Here is a 24,134-nt window from a genome sequence, read left to right as displayed (position 1 = left end):
TCAGGAGAAGGAGGAGAAATGCACAGCCAGTGCAGACTACACCTGTGGCTATTCCCTTCAATAATAAGTATACAACTTTAGATACTACTGAAGGGGATGACTTACTGGTGGGGGTTGGGAGCACAGGATGTGCTGAAACTGGAGAGTGTTCAAAGGAGGTTCATGAAAATTATTCCAGGTTTTCAGCTTGTCATATGAAGAGCTTTTGATGGCTCTGAAACTGTATTCACTGAAGTTCAGAAGATGCAGCTGTGACCTCATTGGAACCTATCGAATGGTGCAAGACCTTGACAGAGTGGATGTGGAGAGGGTGTTTCCTATAGTGGGAGAGCTTAAGGGCAGACCACAGCCTCCAAATAGAGGGGTGCCCTTTTAGAATAGAGATAAGGAGGAATTTCTTTAACCAGAGAGTGGTGTATCTGTGGAATTCTTTGCAACATACAGCTGTGGAGGCCAAGTCTTATTGTATATTTAAGGCAGAGCTTGATAGATTCTTGATTGGTCCTGGCATGAAGTGATATGGGGAGAAGGCAGGAGATTGGGGTTCAGAGGTAAAATGGATCAGCCATGATGAAATGGCGGACCAGATTCAACAGGCCAAATGAATTAATTCTGCTTCTATGTCTTGTGGTCTTATGGCAAGATTGTACATAATGCTGCCATCGTGATTCTCGTGAGTGCCATGCTGATCAAGCAGTCTGTTGTGAACTGGGTTAGGATATTGAGCTTCTTAAGCATTACTGGAATTATATTCATCTGAGGAAATGAGGAGTGTTCTATCTTCTGACAGTCCTATTAATAGAGGAAGTAGGGCAGTCAAAATAAGTGCTGTTTGCTATAGAATGGTCAGTCTTAATCATGTTCTTGTAGCCCCTGTATTTATGTAGCAGATTAGATTTATAGTTGATTTTGATTCCGCCCTCCCCACCCCCAGGGTGTTGGCGGCAGGGGGAACTCAGACTATGTCCACACAAGATTGGATAATTTTGAAAACGCCGGTTTCACGTAAAAAATGATAGACGTCCACACTAGGCGTTTTTGAAAGTACCTCCGTCTACATTAAAACAGATATTTGGGCGAATCTCCTCCTACTGGGTATGCGCAGGACCCATCTACAGAAAACAAGTGAAGAGGAAATGGTATACTTGATGCACGTTTGTCCAGTTACAGACTAGAAAAACTTAAAAGGAAATTGCCAAATGATGGACAGCTGTTGGCTCTCGCGCAGGAGGACTTAAAACTGAAAAAACAAATACTGGAACGTATGGAGGCAACCGACAGGGAGTTCACGGACAGTATGACCTGCTGATGACGAACATTGAAAAACTGACTAACTCTGTTGCAGAGGGATTTGCAATGATCAGGAATATGATGGCTCCCCCCCGCCCCCAGTACTTTTCACCGCCACAATACCAGCCTTACAGCCACCACAATAGCCACACAGACCCCCGGGTGGCCCCACCAACATCTTCCCCACTCCCACAGAGGGGTCACCCTGGAAACATTTCCTACAGCCATAGTCTCTTCACCGATGAAAGGGACGACAGGTTTTTTAAAACCTCCGGTTACCCCGTACACACTACAACGCCCAACCGGCGTTTTCAGATTTAAACACTTTGGAGAGCGTTTTAGAAAAGCTCCGTTTTCGGGGGAGGAAAATGCTGTTTCAGTGTGGACGGAGGATCAAATCGAAGAGAAGAAACTTCAGCTACCGATTTATCTGGTCTAGTGTGGACGTAGCCTCAGTGACAATAGTGGCTTTGAATGTCAGGAAGTAGGTTGATGCACTCTGATCACTTACGAAATGTGTGCCGTACGTTATTTGCTCTTTATGAACGAAGAAATTGAATGTGTCTTGTTCTGCTGCTCTCTCTTGGACTCTTTCATTATCTGAGGAGCTGTGAACAAAACCAAACAACCACTGAACAATAAGCAATCCCACTTAATGATCTCAAGATCAAAGAGCTGCTGCTAGTTGGGAATTGGATATGATAAGAAATGTCTATACCAATATTCTGCGCTTTTATTATTTTCCTTCAACAAGCACAGTTATGCTCCCTTTTACTTGGTACCTTTTCTGCCCTCTGATTCAAAGATTCCTATTTTAAAAGGGCATCTCGAAGCCGTGTTCAGTCTAATGAGGCTTTGAGAGTTCAGCTCATGCCCAGGTTTAGAGCAAGACTGTACTGAGGTCTGGGGTGAGTAGTTCTTACAGAACCCAAACTAAACTTCAGTGAGCAGGTTATTGATGAGCAAGTGATGCTTGATGGATCTATCAATAATGCTTTACATCACTTTGGTGATGATTGAGTGTAGGACAATGAGGCAGTTGTTGACCAAGTAGATTGTTTCTTCTTTTGTGTACAGCTCATTCTCTGGAGGGGTGTTTCACTGTTTCAGGTAGATGCCAATGTATTGATATAGGAACAGTCTTTCAAAGGCTGGCATGGAGCACAAGTCTTCAGCAGCACAATCAGGACATCGCTGGAGCCTGCAGCCTTTCCTGTTATCTTCTACACTCAGTCGTCGCTTGTTTTAAGAGTGAATCAAATATCAAATCAAAGTTCAAAGTATATTTATTATCAAAGTGTGTATACTATATACAACCTTGAGATTTATCTCCATACAAAACAAAGAAACCCAATAGAACCCATTAAAAAAAAGACTGTCAAAGCCCCCAAAGTGCAAAACAAGAAAGTTTTGCAAACATAAAAGTAAGCAAATAACATTCAGAACTGAAGTAAGTAAATCACATTCAGAACTGGCCCATCCCTCACCTTTTCAGCCCCGACACCCTGACCGTTTCAATCTAGCTTGGCACTTAAATTGGCGAAACAGCTGGTCGGTCCTCCCTCTTGGACCCAAAACCCACCACCTCGATTTGGCCCGTACACAATCTTTCCAATCTGGTCCAGTGCTTAAATCAGTCAACTATCGGCTTGTCCCTCGCTCTCAGGCCCAGGCCCCACTGCCTCACCTTCATTCTGCTACTTTGAATCGGCTCCAAGTCCTTTCCAGTCATGACTTGGCTCGTTCCTAACACTTGGGTGCAGCCCTGCTGCCACAGTTCAGTCTGTACATTACCACACCACGACCGTCCTGCACCTTCGAGACCTCAGTTCACACCACAAAAATGCTAGGTCATACAGGTGGTTCAAAAGCTCATCTCCAAAAAGGAAGTTGCAGGCTTTTGATATCAGTGACCTTTCAGCAAAGAAAGTGTATTTAATAGAGTAGTTAGTAGTTTTGTTTGCTGCCAGCAAATTGTCGCTGTGTTTCACCAGCACCATTTTAAACTAGAAGCAGTATGAAGAAATATTTCATACTGCTGCCTTTGTTGGAATAGATCTGAAAAGGTACACATCTGCATAATGTTTGCAAATTCTTCAAAGTTGTCTTTCATACTAAAGTTCCAGGCATTGTTGGTGTTGTGGATGGGTACATTTATAAAGCCTCCTGCTTTACTGATTTAATTTTCTGCCAGGACTGCAGAACTTTTGAACGAGGGACTGCACCACTCATTTCATTTACAACAAGGGCAAGTACGCAGCCTTGTGAAAATGACAGTCATTTTAGTGTGGTGTTGGTTGCAGAGAGGCATTGTCCAGGGAAATCCTGAAAGCTCTTCTATTTTTATGGTTGGGATCTTTTCATTTCAAATCAGAGGATGAAGAGAGTATCAATTTAATATTTTATCTGCTTTAATAGTGCAGAATTCCCTCAGTGCTGCTCTGGAGTGACACATTCCTTTTAGTCTGGTTAATACTCTCTCACATTAAACTGTAGAACTATCACTGAGTGTCCAGTTTCTAGTTGCGTCTTATCTGAGAGTGTGCAGATGGGTCACTGTGACTGTGCCCATCCCTGCATCTTTGGATTTAAGGAATCTAGAAGGAAAATTAAATGGAAGCTCTAAGGTTATTGTTGATGAAACAGAAATTGTTGTATACGCCTCTTGAATTTTTACAAAGTTGAAATATGTGACACTTTTGTGCATGCATTATTTTAGCATTAGTTGCCATTGTAGCCTTTAAAATGGTCTGGGTTAATTTCTCAATTGAGATGGCAAGAGATATGCCAGGAAATAACCAACCAGAATTGGCCGTCCATGCATGGGAAGAGCCCCTTTAAATTTAGATTTTTTGCCGACGATGGTATTAATGACTCTCAACATCTAGGGGGCAGGAGTTTAGAAAACTGACTCAAACAGCAGTAGATGAGAAAGAGATATTCAATCTGGATTCAACTCCTAAAGATCTTGTAGGACGTTGAGTGTTCTGAGCTGTTAAGTGGTTGATTATCTAAGAACAGGGAGGTTGTTCTTGGTGACCTGGCCGATATGTGCACACAGTGGCCACTTTATTAGGTACTCCCTGTACCTAACAAAGTGGCCAGCAAATGTAAGTTTGTGATCTTCTGCTGCTGTAACCTGTCCACCTCAAAGTTTGACATGTTGTGCTCTCAGAGGTGTTCTTCAGCACACCACTGTTACAATGTGTGGTTATTCACATTATCTGCGCCTTGTAAGGCATGAATATGCCCAATGCAGGCCTCTCATGGTCTGAGTCGACGTCCTGCACCCCCCAACCCACATTACTGTCCTCTTCCTGTCAGCTTGAGTTAGCCTGGCTGCTCTACTCTGACCTCTCTCATTAACAAGGTGTTTTTATGCATGGAACTGCCACTCACTGGATTTTTTTTTTGTTTATTACACCATTCTGCATTTTCTGAGATACTCAAATCACCCTGTCTAGCACCAACAATCATTCCCGTGATCAAAATCACTTAGATCTAATTTTGTCCTATTTTAATGTTTAATCAAAATAAGAACTGAATCTCTTGACTACATCTACATGCTTTTATATATTGAGTTGTCGCCACATGATTGGCTGATGAGATATTTGCACTAACTAATAGGTGTACCTAATAAAGTGGCCACTGTGTATCTCAAACCATCTGCGTCATTACCATATTACCTATTGTGGGAGCCCGGTACTATTGGTGGTTTAGTTGCTGTTTGTCTTACATTGCCTAAGATTAATTTTTATGTTTGGCTGTAATCTTCTTGACAACTGTAGATTGCATTTAAACAATACTATATAAATGCTGATCACTCCTAAGATTTTTTTCAAGTGAGGTTATCAATGTACTCGCCTAGCCTAGAACCCAATTGCAGACTAATCTTTTCCCTACTTTCAGGAAGCCACTCTGAATGCACCCATAATTCATGCTACTTATTGATGTTGGATGCTCAAGAGGTGTACTGGCAACTCAAGGAAGCTGGTTTCATTATTGGGTGGAATAAAGAGAGATTATCTTAAGGGACTTTATTAAAGTTCTGTCTCTGACATGATCGTCAATAGTGTTGCTAATTGCTGTTCAAGTTCTGCCTGAGAATTAAGTATATGATCCAGGTGAGGGTAATATTGAAGGATTATGCATCACTGGAGAGTCATCCATTTGGCTAAGATGCTAAACCATTTGCTTGGTTGAGTAGACTTAAAATATGCTTTGGCATTATTCTAAAATTGTAACAGAGTTATAGAGTCAAACAGCTCAGAAAAACGGCCATTCAGCCTTTTACATTAATGACGGTGGTCGAATAACTACCTGTACTAATCACATTTACCACAACTTGGGAACAGTAGATTGTAATTGAATAACTCATTAGAGCAGGAATTGAAAATTCTGATTTTGTGAGAAAGTCATTGGATAACAACGTAGGTATTTATTTTAATACGTTTGCTTTCCGAAAGAATATATTCAGAGTAAGTTTTTAATGCTCGGATAACTGTCTTGCTGTTACTTTAAATATTTAGAACGGATTTGTTAAACTATAGGATTATTTTCTCTCATGAACATTTATTTACTTTAAGAGGATTAATTATTAGTGTCTAATAAATAAATTAATCTTGTAGATAAGAAGACAAGGTGGAATCCAGTTGTTGGTAGACCTTTTGGACCATCGTATGCAAGAAGTTCATCGCAGTGCCTGTGGAGCCCTGAGAAACCTGGTGTACGGAAAGGCAAATGATGACAACAAAATTGCCTTGAAAAACTGTGGTGGGATCCCAGCACTAGTGCGATTGCTTCGTAAGACTCCTGACGTGGAGATCAGGGAGCTGGTTACAGGTCAGAATTCTCTTTCTTTTCTCTAGTCTAAATATGCACTCTTCCCAAAGTTGGAAATGAAACTTCCTTTCCTCCATCTGAAATTTGTTCAAGATGAAACTCTTTAGGATGTTCCATCAGAGTTGTCATTCGTATATTTAAATGCAGTTTTTGTGATCAAACGTCTAATGACAAAAGGAACCAAGATTCCAAAACCTGGAGCAAAAAAAAATACTAGCCTAACTCAATGGGTGAAGCAGCATCTGTGGATGCAGAAGGGACCAGCCCATTGCCTCCACAGATTCTGCTTAACCTGCTACATTTTCCCAGCAGTTTGTTTTTTTTTCTTTATCTTGGCCCAAGTAGATGACCTTGAGATTATGGAAGTTTATGACAAATAGGATCTCTTATTAATAAAACGTTGAGAAAAATTAAAGTGCTCTTCCTGAGTCAGTATTCATCTGTTTAGCTCTGTGTATCATTGGAAGGCTATCACTGGGGGTGATGCTCAAAGTGGGTAAGAGTGGTAAGTTAGCAGAATGAGGCATGGGATTTCCTTTGGAATAAATTTAATTTTAACTTTTGCCTTTACTTTTTACAGATTGAGTAATCTGTTTGAAATGTACCACAAGACTCAGGCCATTTAGCAATGAAATCAGGAAGGGCTTCAGAAAAAAATTGGGGCAACTTCTTTTATATGACAATGAGAATGACAATGGGTGTCAAAATGGCAGCAAATAAGGCTGAAATAAATAGAATTTTTAGGAAATAAGTGTATCAAGGAAAGTGAAGAACTTGAGGTACGATCACCTATGATCTAGCTGAGTAACTGAGCAGGCTCCAGGTTTTCTATGACTTACATTGGCAGATAGAGTTCAATCTGGAAAAGTGTGAATTGATGCACTTTGAAAAGTCAAATTTCATGGCAGGCTAAAAGTTAATGGCGGGATTCTTAGCAGTGTGGGGGATCTTGGGGTCCAAGTCTATAAAACCCTCAAAATTGCTGTGCAAGTTGTTAGGGCCAATAAGAAGATGTATGATGTGTTGGTCTTCCTTAGTCATGGGATTGACTTCAAGAGCTGTTAGTTGATGTTGCAGTTCTGTAAACCTCTGGTTTGACTATACTTGGAGTATTGTGTTCAATTCTGATTCCTTCATTTAGGAAGGATGCAGAAACTTTACAGAGGTTGCAAAGGAGATTTACCAGGATACTGTATGTATTAGAGAGCATCTCTTGTTGGTAAAGGTTCAGCAAACTTGGACTTTTCTCTTTGAAGCAAAGGAGGATGAGAGGAAACATGAAAGAGGTGTATGAGATGATATGAGGCATAGAGAGAGTGGACAGCTAGTGCCTTTTTCCCAGCTTGGTGATGGCTGATATGAGAGAACATCTTTTAAGGTGATTGAAGGAAAGTATAGAGGGAATGTCAGAAGTATATTTTTACAGAGAGTGGAAGGACACACTGCAGGGGCTGGTGGTAGAAGCAGATACATGAAGGGATCCGTAAATAGACACAAAGCTGAAAGAAAGAAGGAGGTCTTCTTAGAAGTGAAGGGTTAGGTTGACACTGCAGTAGGTTAAAATGTCAGTGCAATATTGTTGGCCATGCTCTACTGAACTGCTGGTGCTCTCAGGTAATGACAGAAACAAGTTATGTGATGGTCCGGGAAACAAGTCTTCCAACTGAAAAATAGCTGGAGCAATGAATGCTATGCAATGCCTTGCTTTGAAATAGACTCATAAAATACTGAGAAAGCGTTAACTGAAAGTGAGACATTACCAGGAGTTTGATGGGCAAGCTGAGGTATGGAATTAGAGCAGCTTGGCATTCAATGCTATCATACCTTCACACCTAGTCAACAAGCTTCAAGACCTGGGCCTCAGTACCTCCATGTGCAACTGGATGCTCAGTCTCCCCACTTGGAAACCCCAGTCAGTTCATATTGACAACAACATCTCCTCCACGATCTCCTTCAGCTCAGGCGCACCACAAAGCTGTGTGCTCAGCCTCCTGCTCTATTCACTTTATACTTACGACTATGAGGCTAAGCTCAGCTCCAGAAGTTTGCTAACAACACCGCTATCATTGGCCAAATCAAAGGTGGTGACAAATCAGCATATAGGAGGGAGTTTGAAAATCTGGCTGAGTGGTGCCACAACAACAACCTCTTACTTAATGTCAACAACACCAAGAAGCTGATTATTGACTTCAGAAAAAGGAAACCGGAAGTCCGTGAGCGAGCACTGATCGAGAGATCAGAGGTGGAGAGGGTCAGCAACTTTAAATTACTTGGTGTTATCATTTCAAAGAATCTGTCCTGGGCCAGCATGTAGGTTCCATCACAAAGAAAGCATGGCAGTGCCTCTTCTTTCTTCGAAGTTTGCAAAGATTCGGCATGTCATCTAAAATCTACTGCGGGCATCACGGTAACGTAGCAGTTAGCACGGTGCTATTATTGCTCCGGAGTTCAGAGCTCAATTCTGCATGTCCTCGCCTTGAAATATGTAGGTTGCCCTACGTTCTCCAGTTTCCTCCCACAGTTCAAGTACATACCGGATAGATTAACTGGTCTTTGCAAATTGTCCCGTGATTAGGGTGGGTTCATTCAGTTTGTGCAGGTTGTTGGGGCAGTGTGATTCAAAGGGCCAGAAGAAGCCGACTCTGCATTGTATCACTGAAAAAAAAAATGGGATGGAGTATTGATTGGTTGCATCACGGAAACACCAGTGCCCTGGAATGGGAAAGCCTACAAAAAGCAGTGGATTCAGCCCAGTCCGTCACGGGTAAAGCCCTCCCCAGCATTGAGCACTTCTGCAAGAAGCTGTCTTAGGAAAGTAGCATTCATCATCAAAGACTCCCACAATCCATGCCATACTCGCCTCTCACTTTTGCCATCAGGAAGAAGGTACAGGAGCCTTAGGACCAGCCACCAAGTTCAGGAACAGTTATTACCCCTTAACTTTTAGGCTCTTGAACCAGGAGCTTCCCTCAACTTCACTCGCCCTATCACTGAACTTTTCCTACAACCTGTGGACTCAGTCTCCAAAAACTCTGTTCATCTCATATTCTTGATATTTATTGCTTATTTATTTATTTGTTTGTTTGTTTATTATCATTATTATTTCTGTTTGTATTTGCATAGTTTGTTGTCCTTTGCATGTTGTTTGTCCGGTTCAGTGCGGCTTTCCATTGATTCTATTTTTTTCATGCATTTACTGTGAATGCCTGCAAGCAAATGAATTTCTGGGTTGTATATAGTGATGTATATGATAAATTTACTTTGAACTTTGAAATAAGTTACAGAGAAAGGTTCAGCAAGTTGGGTCTTTATTCTTTGGAACGTACAAGGTTGAGGGGGGGGCTTGATAGAGGTATTTAAAATTATGAGGGGGATTGATAGAGTTGACGTGGATAAGCTTTTTCCATTGAGAGTGGAGGAGATTCAAACAAGAGGACATGAGTTCAGAGTTAAAGGGCAAAAGTTTAGGGATAACATGAGGGGGAACTTCTTTACTCAAAGAGTGGTGGCTGTGTGGAACAAGCTTCCAGCAGAAGTGGTTGAGGCAGGTTCGATGTTGTTTAAAGTTAAATTGGACAGCTATATAGACAGGAAAGGAATGGAGGGTTATGGGCTGAGTGCAGGTCGGTGAGACTAGGTGAGAGTAAGAGTTTGGCATGGACTAGAAGGGCCGAGATGGCCTGTTTCCGTGCTGTAATTGTTATATGGTTCTGGTTATATGGTTATAATCACATGAAGGCAAACTGCAAAATGCCCCGTTTAAGATCTGATCCTTCAAGATGAAACTTTCTCTTATTTGGTGAAGAACTCACAGGGGGCTTTTAAAGTGCCAACTGGATGTAGCTATTCAGCATATCCAGTTGCAAAGCGCAGTAACTAATGAACGGTGAAGAAGGGCAATTTATTTTTTGGCAATGGTCGCCACTTCATCACCATTAGTAGTGACAGGGCTGCTGGCAGATAGCACAATGAGAGCGGAAGGAAATCTAATCAGAGGTGGAACACAAAGGCTCAGCTTGATATACCTCATGGAATAATACCTAGTTAGTCGCTGGCAGAAGATAGCTTTGTCTTTCATCTGAGACTCATGAAGAATGCTTGTGCTGTCTGTAACACCTTCAATCTCTTAGGCAAGTATAATTAGATGCCTGCCAAATCTACTGGCAGGGCGCTGTGTAACCGTGAGGAATGTTCATTGACAAGGTATCCCACAGAGTGGCAGACCTAATAATATGACAGTGCTAGTCATGACATATTTACTCATCTCTTTGTTTCACTGTCAAAACATGTAGCCTCAGGGAGTTGTTTGTGCACTTGTGATGAATAAGATATCAACACAGCCAGTATGTATGTTGCTGTTCAGGTTAACTTCCCAGGAGTTTATTTTTCTGCAGTTAATGATAACAATCAGTGTTCATTATTGCAAAGCTAGAATACTGACCCATGCTTTGGTGCCACAATACTGCATGGCATGCATTGCATTTTTATATAGCTTTGAGCTTGATTGAAAAACAATGTTTACTTTGGCCACAGAGAGAAAACCTTCACCTCTCTTCCTCATGAAGTTTGTGGTTCACTTCCAATATTATCAAAATGTAGTTCAAGTCTACAAGAGATGGCTTCACATCTTGCACATTATGATCTTATCACAGCGTCACAAAATACCCCATTAACTTGTTCCTAAGTGAGCCTTTTAATAGTATTTGGCCATCATGGCTAATTTTCCAACTGGTGTAATGCTGATTGGAAGCTTGCAGTTAACACTGGAGAAACTGAAATGCCTTATTACTCTTTTATTTCTCTCTGGTATATATTGTCATACATTTCAATCATGGTAGCCTTCATTATTTGTACAGATGCAATCTAAGGTGCTAAATGCTTAAGGGCAGCATCAGTGTTTGTCCATGTTGTGCCAATTGTTTTCAGATCTGGTCTGGCAGAATGGAAGTGACTGGTTAATTTCTTTGCCAAACACATTTTGTGTCCACACTGATTAAAATACCAAAAATGATTCTGTGCCTATAATTTACACATAAAAATCCCTTATTTGTTGCAAGTTTCTATATAAATTACTTTGTTTTTATTTAGGAGTTGCTATAGTTCCTGATCCAACCATTCTTTAAATTTTGTCTTTGAATAAATGTACATTCTATTCCCTTTGATGGGGGATATCAAGAACTGGGAGATGCTCTTACAATTGGGCTGATGTGGTATTGTGGCAAAATATTCTAACTATGAGTACTAAAAATACTCTAAATATAAATATCTTCTTCAGAACGTCATGGTACAATTCTACTCTGCCATCATAGACAGCATCCTCACATCAGCCATTACAGTCTGTTTTGGTGCAGCATCTTCTCACAATATACAAAAACTACTCTGAACTGTCAGGTCAGTAGAAAAAGCTATTGGCTGCAGTCTACCTTCATTGCCAGTCTTGTATGTGTGCAGGAAAAAGAAGCATGACAGAAATATCAGGGTGGATACTATTCACCCAGCAAACTACCTTTTCCAAACGTTCCCTTCTGCAAAGCACTATAGGGCTACAAAGCAAAAAAAAAACTTCCTTGCATCATAAAAGTTTCTTTGCTCCAGCAGTTAATCTGATGAACCATTCTACATAGCCTCCCTTCACCCTCTCTATCTATTACCCCAGTCACTATACCACTTTAAACCACTTTTTATAATGTTGTTTACATTGTAAATATATGCTGGTATTTATGTGTTTATGCATATTTTATTCCATATCCATTCTTTAACCTCTAACTTAATTTTATAATAATTCTTTATTCTTAACAATTATTAATTTTTTTTTGTTGCAAGTTGTGCCAACAAACCACAGTAAATTCCTAATACACGTAAATGATTATGGCTATTGAGTTTATCCTTATGTATTAAAACCACTAAGTATAAAGCTCGGGGCACCTTAATATATAGATTTTGTCACGTACCGCATGACAGGAATAAAGAACCAGCAGAAATAGAGAACACTTTGGAGTCCAGTATTGCTAGTAACTAATAATACTTATTAGTAACTACGCGATACAGTAATATAAATGTAGATAAATCAAACAGGTTAGCAATGATTATATATATAAAAGTAAGTATATCAGTAAGTGTGGAAATATATGTATGAAAAACCAAGCTTCTTTAAGTCTGGGGGTAAAGAGATACAGTCTTATGATGATGAGTAAAGTTCAGTTCAGTTCGTGGTACTGAGTTGAGTAGTGATGGAGAGAGAGAGAGAGGGAGAGATTTGAGTCTTCAGGTGAGCTGATGCCTTCGATCTCCTCATTGTCCTCTGAAATCCTTTAAAGGTCACCGATTGTGACTTTAACAAAGGGGTCCGGTTTTCTGTGGTGGAGCTATCCCCCAGGCGAAGGTGGACACATGGACAGCTCCCCACCAGTCAACCCCTTCCCTTTCCACTGCATGAGCGACGGATCAATCCACCTGATCGATCCTCCAAAACCCACTTTTCCTGCGGGCACAACAATGTTCATTCAGTGTCCAAAACGTGCCTGAGGTCTGTCGTCTGACCTCCTATTTTATCTTCCCGTGCTGAGCATCAACTGTCATTCAAATAACTCCTCCTTCTTCTCTCCCTCTAAGAAATGCACAAGCAGGCGACTGTCCTTGAGAAGTATCAACACACTGCTGAAAATCATAACATTGAGTGTCCATTAAATAACAGCGCTTTTGGTCACCATAGCAATTTACGAACTGCTCGGTGCCATCTCTCTCTTTTACAAACAAGTTGTTGGTGTTAAATAACTCTGGTGTTAAATAACTCTCTCTCTTTTCAAAAGCACAGTTAATAGAGGTAAACTAGCACAGTGCATAGGGGTAATTCAGGATCCCGTCACAGTATCTAAAACTATCTAATCACACATTTTTAGCGTCCTTCGTGTAGGCAGCAGCTCTAAAAATAACTATATAATTTTACCAGTAGCACAAAGCTGAAAATCAGTCAAAATAGCTAATAAATAATACCACAAATAGTGACATGCTACCCTGACTTGGAGAAGCAAATGACTCGGTCCTGTAGGGTGAGGACCACAAGTTAAACTGCCATACACTATGCACTTGATGACATAATAGTGATTTAATCTGGATTATCTTTAATCTGAGTATATAAGAGCATGTTCAGTATTCTCCCAAAACAAGCACTTTCTTTAAGTATAATGTTCCTGTGCAACTTCAAGCCTCACCTTTTGAACAAATGAAAGAGCCAGAGAACATAGTGTGACACAGTACAACATTACCTATGTTTTGTTCTGTACTGAAGTCTAGCATATTTGTCACCTGATCAATGTTTACAGCTCCATTACTAAAGAGGATTGACAAAGAATTGGCAATAGGAAGCAGATTTGACAAGATTTAATTTTACTGTAACCTTGTAAGTTTTGCCATCTCAGTTTGGACATGCTCCTTGGGGTTTCATTGATAGTTTTTTTGCTCCCAATGCTCAGCTTGGTTTAAAAAAAACTTACTATTTACTTTCTTATCACCAACAAGTAAAACTATTTGAGGTGAGAAGGAGCATCCTATTTTTGGGAATAGTTGAAATTTTAATGGAGCTTTATATGTTGCTTGAGCCTTTGTTTTAAAACTTGGATAAGGTAGGAAACCATCAACATTTGAATGTAGAACATAGAATAGTACAGCACAGTACAGGCCTTTCGGCCCACAATGTTGTGCCGACCCTTAAACTCTGCCTCCCATATAACCCCCCACCTTAAATTCCCCCGTATACCTGTCTAGTAGTCTCTTAAACTTCACTAGTGTATGTGCCTCCACCACTGACTCAGGCAGTGCATTCCACGCACCAACCACTCTCTGAGTAAAAAACCTTCCTCTGATATCCCCCTTGAACTTCCCACCCCTTACCTTAAAACCATGTCCTCTTGTACTGAGCAGTGGTGCCCTGGGGAAGAGGCACTGGCTGTCCACTCTATCTATTCCTCTTAGTTTGCCATCATAACCAAGCATAAACACAGCAATTTAAGGATTATCATGCATTAGTCTGTACATGTAGAAGTACAAAAGTTTTTCTTATTCATTTATGGAATATGCATATTATTATTGATAAGGTATTCTGATAGTGGTGGTGAGGTACCTTCATGAACCACTGAATTCCTTCTGTTGAAGGAGCTCCCTCAATGTCTTCAAGCAGGAAATTCCAAGAGCAGTATAATATTTCAAAGTCAAAATAGTAAGTGACATGAAGAAAATGTCCTTCTTGGTGACAGACTTCATGGGCTGTTGAAGTAGCCTTAGTGCATAATTTCAGTACTTTAATTTGATGGTACACAGTGCACTGGTGGCAGTCAGAATAAATGTTTAGGATTGTACATGGTCTCCAGTCAAATGGGCTGCAATGTCCTGTTTCTAAGAAATTGGAGAGTATTCCATAATAGTTCGGGCTTATTCCTTTGAAGGATTTTGATACTTTGGAGGGTCAGGTGTCATTTGCCATGTGACTTTGGTCTTGCTCTTACAGACTGTTGTAGTTATGTAGCTGGTTCAGTAGTTTTTTTAGTGAACAATGGTCCTCAGGAAGTCAATGTTTCAAAGAGAGAGATTACCTTTATTTGTTACATGTACATCAAAAGATTGAAACATACAGTGAAATGTGCCCATGGCGTCAATGACCAACACAGTTCGAATATGTGCTGCACAGCCTCCAAGTGTTGCCTTGCTTTTGGTGCCAACATAGCATACCCACAACTTACTAGCACCATGTCTGTGGGATGCTGGGGAAAACCAGAGCACCAGGTGGAAATCCAGTTTGATTAGCGTGTTCATGATGGTAACACCATTGAATATTAAGAGTTTGTAAAGAGTGATAAGTTAACTTGCACTTTGTTGGAATTGGTCATTGTCCAGAACTGATGATACTAGGCAATCGTTAGTTATGACGGAATATTGACCAAGTCCTGCTGCATGCAGACATGGGCTAATTGATTTGCTGTGGAGATGGAATTCAATACTTCCAGAGTTCTGATCTTAGAATGCAAGGTAAGTGATTAGTGAAGAGGTATAGATAGGGTAAATGCAAGCAGGCTTTTTCCTCTGAGGTTGGGGAGGAATACAACTGGATGCCATGACTTAAGAGTGAAAGGTGAGAAGTTAAAGGGGAACATGAGGGAAAACATTTTCATTTAAAAGAGCTCGAGAGTGTGGAATGAGCTGCCAGCACAAGTGGTCCATGCAAGCTCAATTTCAATGTTGAAGAGAAGTTTGGATAGGTAAATGAACAGTAAGGATGTGGAGGGCTGTAGTCCTGGTGCAGGTCATTGAGAGTAGGGAATTTAAATGGTTTTGGTATGGACTAGATAGGCCAAAGGGCCTGTTTCTCTGCTGTACTTCTCTATGTCTCTATGAAGAGGATGCTTGGACCTATGACATTGTCCTAAGGAACTCTTACAGTGATTCTTAGGACTAGGATACTTATGTCCATCAACCACAGCTATCTTCCTTTGTGTGGGCCATGAGTCCAACTATTGCTGTGTTTCCCCTTTGATGTCACATACAGTCAAATGCTGCCACAATCTCAAAGAAAGTCACTCTCGCCCTACCTTTGGAACTCAATGTCTTAGTGTATGTTCGGATCAAGAGTGCAATGAATGCTGGAGCCAAGTAGTCTTGGTGAAACCCAGACTGAGCATTAGTAAGTAGGTAATAGCTGCATCAAAGTACTGTCAACAATCACCTGTCAATACTAAACATTCAAATGGCCTTTTTACATCGGCAGCAACAGTGAATTCCATCAGCAATACCTACCTTCACTGAGATGATAGGTGGCTCCACAGGAATGGGAAGCAGCCTTTACAATCAGAAGACAAAGTAATGTAGCAGGATATGCGGTAGAGGATCTTTGCCTGGTAAATGTTGATTGTAAGGCTAGGCTCAACTGCAGAGGTTTGGGTGATGTTGATTCTGGAGGGTAGTCTGAAAGTTGAACAGTGCCCCATTAGTTATGAGGATTAGCTCCAACCCCATTGATGTTTGCTGGAGGTGAAGAGCAACATTGTGGTGATGAAAGTATTGTAACAATGAAGCCACCTTCTTTGACACAAAACTTCACTAAGATTGGTTATGTTGTAGTCCTACTCGTTAGAATTATGTTTTGTCTTCAACAGCCTACTCAAGCCAACGTTTCTCCTACTCCTAACCATTAAGAAGGCCATATCCCAATAAAATAATAACAAGGACATGGGAGCAGATAACATTCATGCTGAAACCCTAAAACTCAGCAGTGTATACCTCCAGTCAGGAACCTACAATCTTTTCAAAAGCTGGGAAGTAGAAACACCAAGGAACTTCAGAGATCTGTAATCATGGTCATCTTCAAGAAAGAAGACAAGTCTAACTATCATAACTACAGAGGGGCCTCCCTGCCATCTTCCACTGGGATATTTACTTAGTTACTTAGCCCATCACCCCTACTGGGGCATAGGCTGCCAACTGCAGCTCGCTGGAGTCCTCTGTCCAGGACCAGTCGTTCAAGTTGTCCCCAGGTGTAGACCATCGTACCTCTTCTAGGTGAAGATCCTTCCTCTCCCAGGAATGAGGCTTTAGAGTTTCTGTAGCTCTGGGTTTTTACAGGATGTTGTTGTTAGCCCCATGCCCAACTCTGCTCCTTTCACCGTGGGGCACTGGGAAAGTCATAGTCAAAATCTTTCTCCACTCCCACAGGCAGAAGAGCTGCTTCCCGATGGAGGCACGGTGGATGTGACCTTCACAGTATGACAAGAAAAATGTAGACGTTAGCATCAGCCACTGTATTTCTCAACATGCCTTTGATTTCATCAATCAGGAGGGTCCATGTAATCCCTTTCTTAAGTATTAAAAATCAATAGGTTGATATTTAAAATTATCATGGTGACTCTGGATGGACAACAAAATATAGACTAGGTTAAAGGAACAATCAGCCAAGCTGGTACCAGAACAAGACCTGACTCAAAATGGGGCTTATCACTTTTGTTATATATTGACTAGGTATACTCCATTGAGGGCAGGGAAGTTAGGGCAATTTGTCGTGTGGGCAGTCTCTCAACCACCCAGCCAGTAGTAACCTTTGTTTACATTATGGCTGTGCAATAAAATGTGCAATACAAGAAACCATTGTGAAAAATATTTAATCTAATTCATCATCTCAATGTGAAAATGAGTGATGTTCACTTTACATACATTTGGAAATGTCTGCATTTCTTCCAACCTTCGATAAAGGGATTAAACTGGATGAGCCATTGAATATTTTTTGAAGCAGCTTAAAGGAGGGACTTAAAAAAACAAGCTGAAAATCTAACCTATTCCCATTTGTTGAAGATTAAATATAGTTTAGGCACTTTCACTAATGTACACTAAAGATTGATTCTTTTATCGAGGACCAATAAGCTAAATGTCTTTTAATAGATTCTGATAGTATCTTATTTGCATGACGTTTCTAATCTGTTTAGAGTGTTTTCTGGGCGTTGTGTTATAGGGTGATGCAGTGAAAGAAGGCACTGACAAGAAGACATTCAATAAAGTGCCATGTAGAAGATTACAAACCAAGAGCACAGTGATTTAGGGGTTGGATAGGAGTGTAGGTGTGCAATGGTGATGCAGTTAATATACTGGTATATCAAAAGCAGGAGCAACACTAGCACACTGCTGGCAGAGCTACCACTTCGTAACTCTAGTGACCTGGATTCAACTCTGACCTGAAGGTTGGGCTAGTGACTAGTTATAAAATTAGCATTTAATAACTAGTGAGATGGCACAGGGATTTGTGTTGGTCATCTTCAGTCGACATTAGTGACTTGGATGAAGTTTTCATGTTGCAATGAAATCTTCTCTCAAATTGTGTGGTGGTGCTACTATTTCTTTACGATCCAAGCTGGGTGAAATAAGGCTACAAATCAGAATTAAAGAAAATTCTCTATTTTTTTTTTGAACAATAATCAGTTGATCATAGTCTACAAGGCTCCTGTTTGTGAGAAGAGCATGACCTGGATGGTGGGAGTCCCTAATGATGGACAACACTTTTCTATGACAGCGCTCTATGTAGATGTGCTCAATGGTGGGGAGAGCTTTACCTGCGATGGACTGGCTGTATCCACCACCTTTTTGTAGTCTTTTCTGTTCAAGGGCATTCATGTTTCTATACAAGGCCATGATGCAACCAGTCAATATACTCTCCACTGCACATATATAGAAGTTTATCAAAGTTTTAGATGACATGCCAAATTTTCGTAAACTTCTAAGGAAGTAGATGTGCTGCCGTGCTTTCCTTGTAATTGCATTTATGTGCTGGACCCAGAACAGATCCTCTGAAATGATAACACTGAGGAATTTAAAGTTGCTGACCCTCTGTACCTCTGGAGGACTGGCTCATGGACCTCTGGTTTCCTCCTTCTGTACTCAATAATCAGCTTCTTGATCTTGCTGATATTGTGGTAATGGTTCAGCCAGACCTTCAATCTCCCTCCTATATGCTGATTCATCACCATCTTTGATTTGGCCAATGACAGAGGCATCATTAGCAAAATTAAGTATAGCATTGGGGCTGTGCTTAGCCTCACAGTCATAAGTATACAGCAAGTAGAGCAGGGAGCTAAGCACACAGTCTTGTGGTAAACCTGAGCTGATGGTGATTGTGGAGAAAATGCTGTTGCCAATCCAAACCATCTGCATTCTGTAAGGGAGGAAATTGGGGATTCAGTTGCATTAGCAGGTATTGAGGCCTGGGTCTTTAAGTTTATTGATTAGTTTTGAGGGATGATAGCATTGATGTAGTCAACGAGGAGCATCCTGATGTATGTATCTTCACTGTTCAGATGTTCCAGAGTTGAGTGAAGAGCCAATGAAATAGCATCTGCTGTTGACCTGTTATGATGGTAGACAAATTGGAGCAGATCCAAGTCACTTCTCAGGAAAGAGTTGGTATGTTTCATCACCAACTGCTCAAAGCACTTCATCAGAGTGGGTGTAAGTGCTACTGGACGATAGTCATTGGGGCAGATTACCATGTCCTGTTTAGGCACCGGAATAATTGAAGCCTGCTTGAACCAGGTGGGTACATTAGAATGCTAAAGTAAGAGGTTAAAGATATCACAAATCACCATCTTTTGCCTTCTCCAGCCAATTGATCAGCACAGGTCTTTAGTACTCGAGCAGTTTCCCTGTTCTGGCTAGAAGCTTTCCATGGGTTCACCCTCCTGAAAGATGTTTTGACGTCAGCTTCAGAGACTGAAATCATACAGTCTTCAGGGACTGTCAGAGTTCGTGAGAATGCTTCCATGTTTTGATGGTCAAATCGAATATCAAAAGCATTGAGCTCAACTGGGAGGGAAACCTTGTTGTCACCTTTGTCACTTGGTTTCTCTTTGTAGAAGATGATAGCATTCAAGTCCCGCCACAGCTGTCAAGCATCGTTCAGTGATTCAAGTTGATCCAGAAATACCTCTTTGCATGTGAGCTGCTTTTCCAAAGGTCATACCCTTGTATTTTACTTGATTGCCAGGCCTGCATGCCACTGATCTGGCCCTCAGCAGATTTTGGATCTCGTGGTTCATCCAGGTTTTCTGGTTGGGGAAAACTGTGAATGATTTTGTGAGGAAGTACTCATCTATGACTGCTTTATAAATCTGCGACAATCCCCGCGGCGTATCCACTCAGATCCTCTGATGAGTCCTTGATCATGGTCCAGTACACTTACTCGAAACAAACCCATACCACTCCTCTGCCTCATGTGACCACCTCTTTGTTGTCCTGATCTTTGGAGTCTTACTGTTTAGCCTCCGCCTGTATGCGAGTAGAAGGTGGGCAGCCAAATGATCAGATTTCCCAGAATGTGGTCTAGCGATGAAATGGTAGGCATTCCTAATCGTAGCTGTCAAATGTGCTGGGAGGGAAGTTATGGAAACTATGATGATTAAGAAGAAGTAGTACTGGAGCTTTTAAGGAATATAAAAGTGGATAAGTCTCTGGGTCCTGATGGGATATTCCCTAGGACATTGAGGGAAGTTAGTGTGGAAATAGCAGGGGCTCTGACAGAAATATTTCAAATGTCATTGGAAACAGGGATGGTGCTGGAGGATTGGCGTATTGCTCATGTGGTTCCTTTGTTTAAAAAGGGTTCTAAGAGTAAACCTAGCAATTATTGGCCTGTGAGTTTGATGTCAGTGGTGGGTAAATTGATGGAAAGTATTCTTAGAGATGGTGTATATAATTATCTGGATAGACAGGATCTGATTAGGAACAGTCAACATGGATTTGTGCGTGGAAGTTCATGTTTGACAAATCTTATTGAATTTTTTGAAGAGGTTACTAGGAATGTTGACGAGGGTAAAACGGTGGATGTTGTCTATATGGACTTCAGTAAGGCCTTTGACAAGATCCCACACGGAAGGTTGGTTAGGAAGGTTCAATCGTTAGGTATTAATATTGAAGTAGTAAAATGGATTCAGCAGTGGCTGGATGGGAGATGCCAGAGAGTGGTGGTGGATAACTGTTTGTCAGATTGGAGGCCGGTGACTAGTGGTGTGCCTCTGGGATCTGTACTGGGTCCAATGTTATTTGTCATATACATTTATAATTTGGATGATGGGGTGGTAAATTGGATGAGTAAGTATGCAGATGACACTAAGATAGGTGGAGTTGAGGATAGTGAAGTAGGTTTTCAAAGCTTGCAGAGAGATTTAGGCCAGTTAGAAGAGTGGGCTGAAAGATGGCAGATGGAGTTTAATGTTGATAAATGTGAGGTGCTACACTTTGGTAGGACTAATCAATATAGGACATACATGGTAAATGGTAGGGCATTGAAGAATGCAGTAGAACAGAAGGATCTAGGGATAATGGTGCATAGTTCCCTGAAGGTGGAATCTCATGTGGATAGGGTGGTGAAGAAAGCTTTTGGTATGCTGGCCTTTATAAATCAGAGCATTGAATATAGGAGTTGGGATGTAATGTTGAAATTGTACAAGGCATTGGTGAGGCCAAATTTGGAGTATTGTGTACAGTTTTGGTCACCGAATTATAGGAAAGATGTCAACAAAATAGAGAGAGTTCAGAGAAGGTTTACTAGAATGTTACTAGGGTTTCTTCACCTAAGTTACAGAGAAAGGTTGAACAAGTTGGGTCTTTATTCTTTGGAACGTAGAAGGTTGAGGGGGGACTTGATAGAGGTATTTAAAGTTATGAGAGGGATAGATAGAGTTGACATGGATAGGCTTTTTCCATTGAGAGTGGGGGAAGATTCAAACAAGAGGACATGAGTTGAGAGTTAAAGGGCAAAAGTTTAGGGGTAACATGACGGGGAACTTCTTTACTCAGAGAGTGGTGGCTGTGTGGAACGAGCTTCCAGCAGAAGTGGTTGAGGCAGTTTCGATGTTGTCGTTTAAAGTTAAACTGGACAGCTATATGGACAGGAAAGGAATGGAGGGTTATGGGCTGAGTGCAGGTTGGTGGGACTAGGTGAGAGTAGGAGTTCGGCATGGACTAGAAGGGCCGAGATGGCCCTGTTTCTGTGCTGTAATTGTTATATGGTAGGCTATTTCATGTTTGCTGATCACAGCACTGAATACCACAAGTTCCTGCTTAACATCGACGTCTGGTGGTATACAGACTATGGTCAGGATCATGGTGGAGAACAGTCTTGGTAAGTAGTATGGTAAGTAGCATTAATCATTAGATGTTTTAGGTTCGGGGAACAAGTGTGTGATATGACCACTATATCTGAGCATAACAGAGAGTTTATCATGAAACACAAATCACCACTTTTTGCCTTCTCCGAATCAGTAGTCCAGTTCATCCAGTGTATTGAGACATCCTCGGGTCTTACCAACATATCCAAATGAGCCGTTTCTCCGTGAGGCACAGAAAGCAGCAATCCCTCATTTCCCTCCGACACAGCAATCTTGCCCTTATGTCTTTAATCTTGTTCTCCAGCAACTGTACATTTGCTAACAAGATACTGTGTAGAGGCAGTTTTCATACCCCTACATTTTAATCTGGCTTGGATTCCAACCTTCCTCCCTCTTTTCCTGCCATGGCAATATTCCTTCGTTTTCTTAAAGATGCCAACTCTGCCTTCCTGAGAATTAAGTCTGCAGAGTCCTTTAGAAGAATAAAATCAGAATCAGGTTTAATATCACCGGCATATGTCATGAAATTTGTTAACTTTATGGCAGCAGTACAATGAAATACATGATAAATACAGGAAATGAAACTAAATTACAGCAAGTGTATACATGTATAATTAATAGTAAGTTCAAATAAGTACTGCAAAAACAGAAATAAGTTTTTAAAAAGTAGTAAGGAATTGTTCAGGGGATCAATGTCCATTTAGGAATCGGATGGCTGAGGGGAAGAAGCTGTTCCTGAATCAATGAGTGGGTGCCTTCAGGCATCTGTACCTCCTTTCTGACAGTAACAATGAGAAGGGGGCACGTCCTGGGTGGTGGGGATCTTCCTGAGGCAACACTCCTTCAAGATGTCTTGGATACTACGGAGGCTAGTGCCCATGACGGAGCTGACCAATTTTACAACTCCCTGCAGCTTACTTCGATTCTGTGCGGTAGTGCCGGCCCCCCCCCCCCCGCCACCGCCCCCCGAGAGTTTGTGCTTAAACAGCTGAAAACACACAGAGTATTGGAGTAACCAGAATTAGGAGTGGACAAAAATGAAATCATGGAAGTGTGGAGATTCTGGAGGGGTTACAAGAGTGGTTCCAGAGAAGGAATGTGGCAGGGGTAAGGCGATGGCGAGATTTGAAAGCAAGAGCGTGAATCCGAAACAGTGTGGAAGAAGAAGCTGAAATAGCTCAGCAAACAGGCTTAAACAGTGAATGAGATTTGACTGCCGATGAGCTGCTCCAATTTGCATCTGACCTCAGATTGAGATGTCATCGTCTCTTCTAAAAGAGCATGGCCCTGGATGATTGGCACTGGCAACTGAAAGGAGCTGCCTCTGTGCATATCAGGAGTGATCTGTTTATCAAATCTAGTTCCACCTTTTAAATCAGTTATCCATCTGATGTTTTCATTGAATGCAATGATTAAATTCACTTTGGCTGATTTTGGGGCTTGCATTGTGAACAGAAAAATGATGAAAAATGTGTTGCAATTGTTAGGCGATATCTGTTTTATTTTATCTTGAACTCTGCCTGACAGCCACAATCTTATCTTTCTTGCTGTCACTGGCTTGCTTCTGTAGATGCTTCTGCATTGAAAAAGATGAGTGAAAACAGGATTCTGACTTCCATGCTTTGAACAGAGTGAAACGATAGCTCAAATATATCTCAGTCGCAGGATGATAATGGCAGCAGTTGACAAAGGAAAAAATATCAACCATGAGAGAAAAAGGTCTTAGTTTGTGCAGTTGGTCCACGAATTGACAAGGTACTCTTGAAAGAACCTGACATAAAAACTTGGAGAGCTGTGGTTATTTTGACAGCTGTGCAGATTTTGTCCAAAGAAGGAAAAATAATTTGTGGGGCATGGTAGACTTTGCAAAGGGAAAACTTGGAAAGAGGAGATAGGAGTGTGGGGGATGCAGGAGTGGAGAGGCAGAGTGAATGGGGTTCAGAAGAGTGGAGAAGATAAGGGATCACAAGGGGAAATGGGATTGGATGCAGAAAAGAGGTTGAAGTGAGGGAAAGAGGATAAGGTTGATGGAGGTATTGAACAGAGGATCAGAGTGAAGAGAGTGGAAAGGATAGAAGATCACAAACGAAAATGGGATTGGATGGAGAGAAGAGATTGAAGTGAGGGAAAAAGGATGAGGTTAATAGGGTGTTACGAGAATACACATAAAATTAAGATGTTTGCTGGCCTGGGCTAGCATCAGTGGCATCAGCAGTTGGTCTGCCACCTGCCCTCAGGGGAAGGAGAGATAAGGAACAATGGAGCAGCGTCTGGAGATGTGTAATGAAGGGATGTGGGAGGAAGAGCTGTCTGGAGCGGCTCCCCCCTTTGAGCCCTGAACTGTTTGAAGTGATGGACAGGCGATAC

At 41.3% G+C, this 24,134-nt stretch overlaps 1 protein-coding gene across 10 annotated transcripts in view; it reads left to right on the top strand.

Moving 5' to 3' along the window:
* Positions 1–24,134, top strand: part of LOC134357983 (catenin delta-2-like) — a 1,288,623-nt gene that overhangs the window by 1,120,158 nt on the left and 144,331 nt on the right. For all 10 annotated transcript variants that reach the window (XM_063069823.1, XM_063069822.1, XM_063069826.1 and 7 more), the window contains one exon: positions 5,919–6,132. In XM_063069823.1, coding sequence (XP_062925893.1) covers positions 5,919–6,132 — 214 coding nt within the window. The remainder of the gene's footprint in view (positions 1–5,918; positions 6,133–24,134) is intronic.

The sequence above is a fragment of the Mobula hypostoma genome, chromosome 17 (assembly GCF_963921235.1).
Source record: "Mobula hypostoma chromosome 17, sMobHyp1.1, whole genome shotgun sequence".
Taxonomy (NCBI): domain Eukaryota; kingdom Metazoa; phylum Chordata; class Chondrichthyes; order Myliobatiformes; family Myliobatidae; genus Mobula; species Mobula hypostoma.
This window is presented reverse-complemented; position numbering and strand designations above follow the sequence as displayed.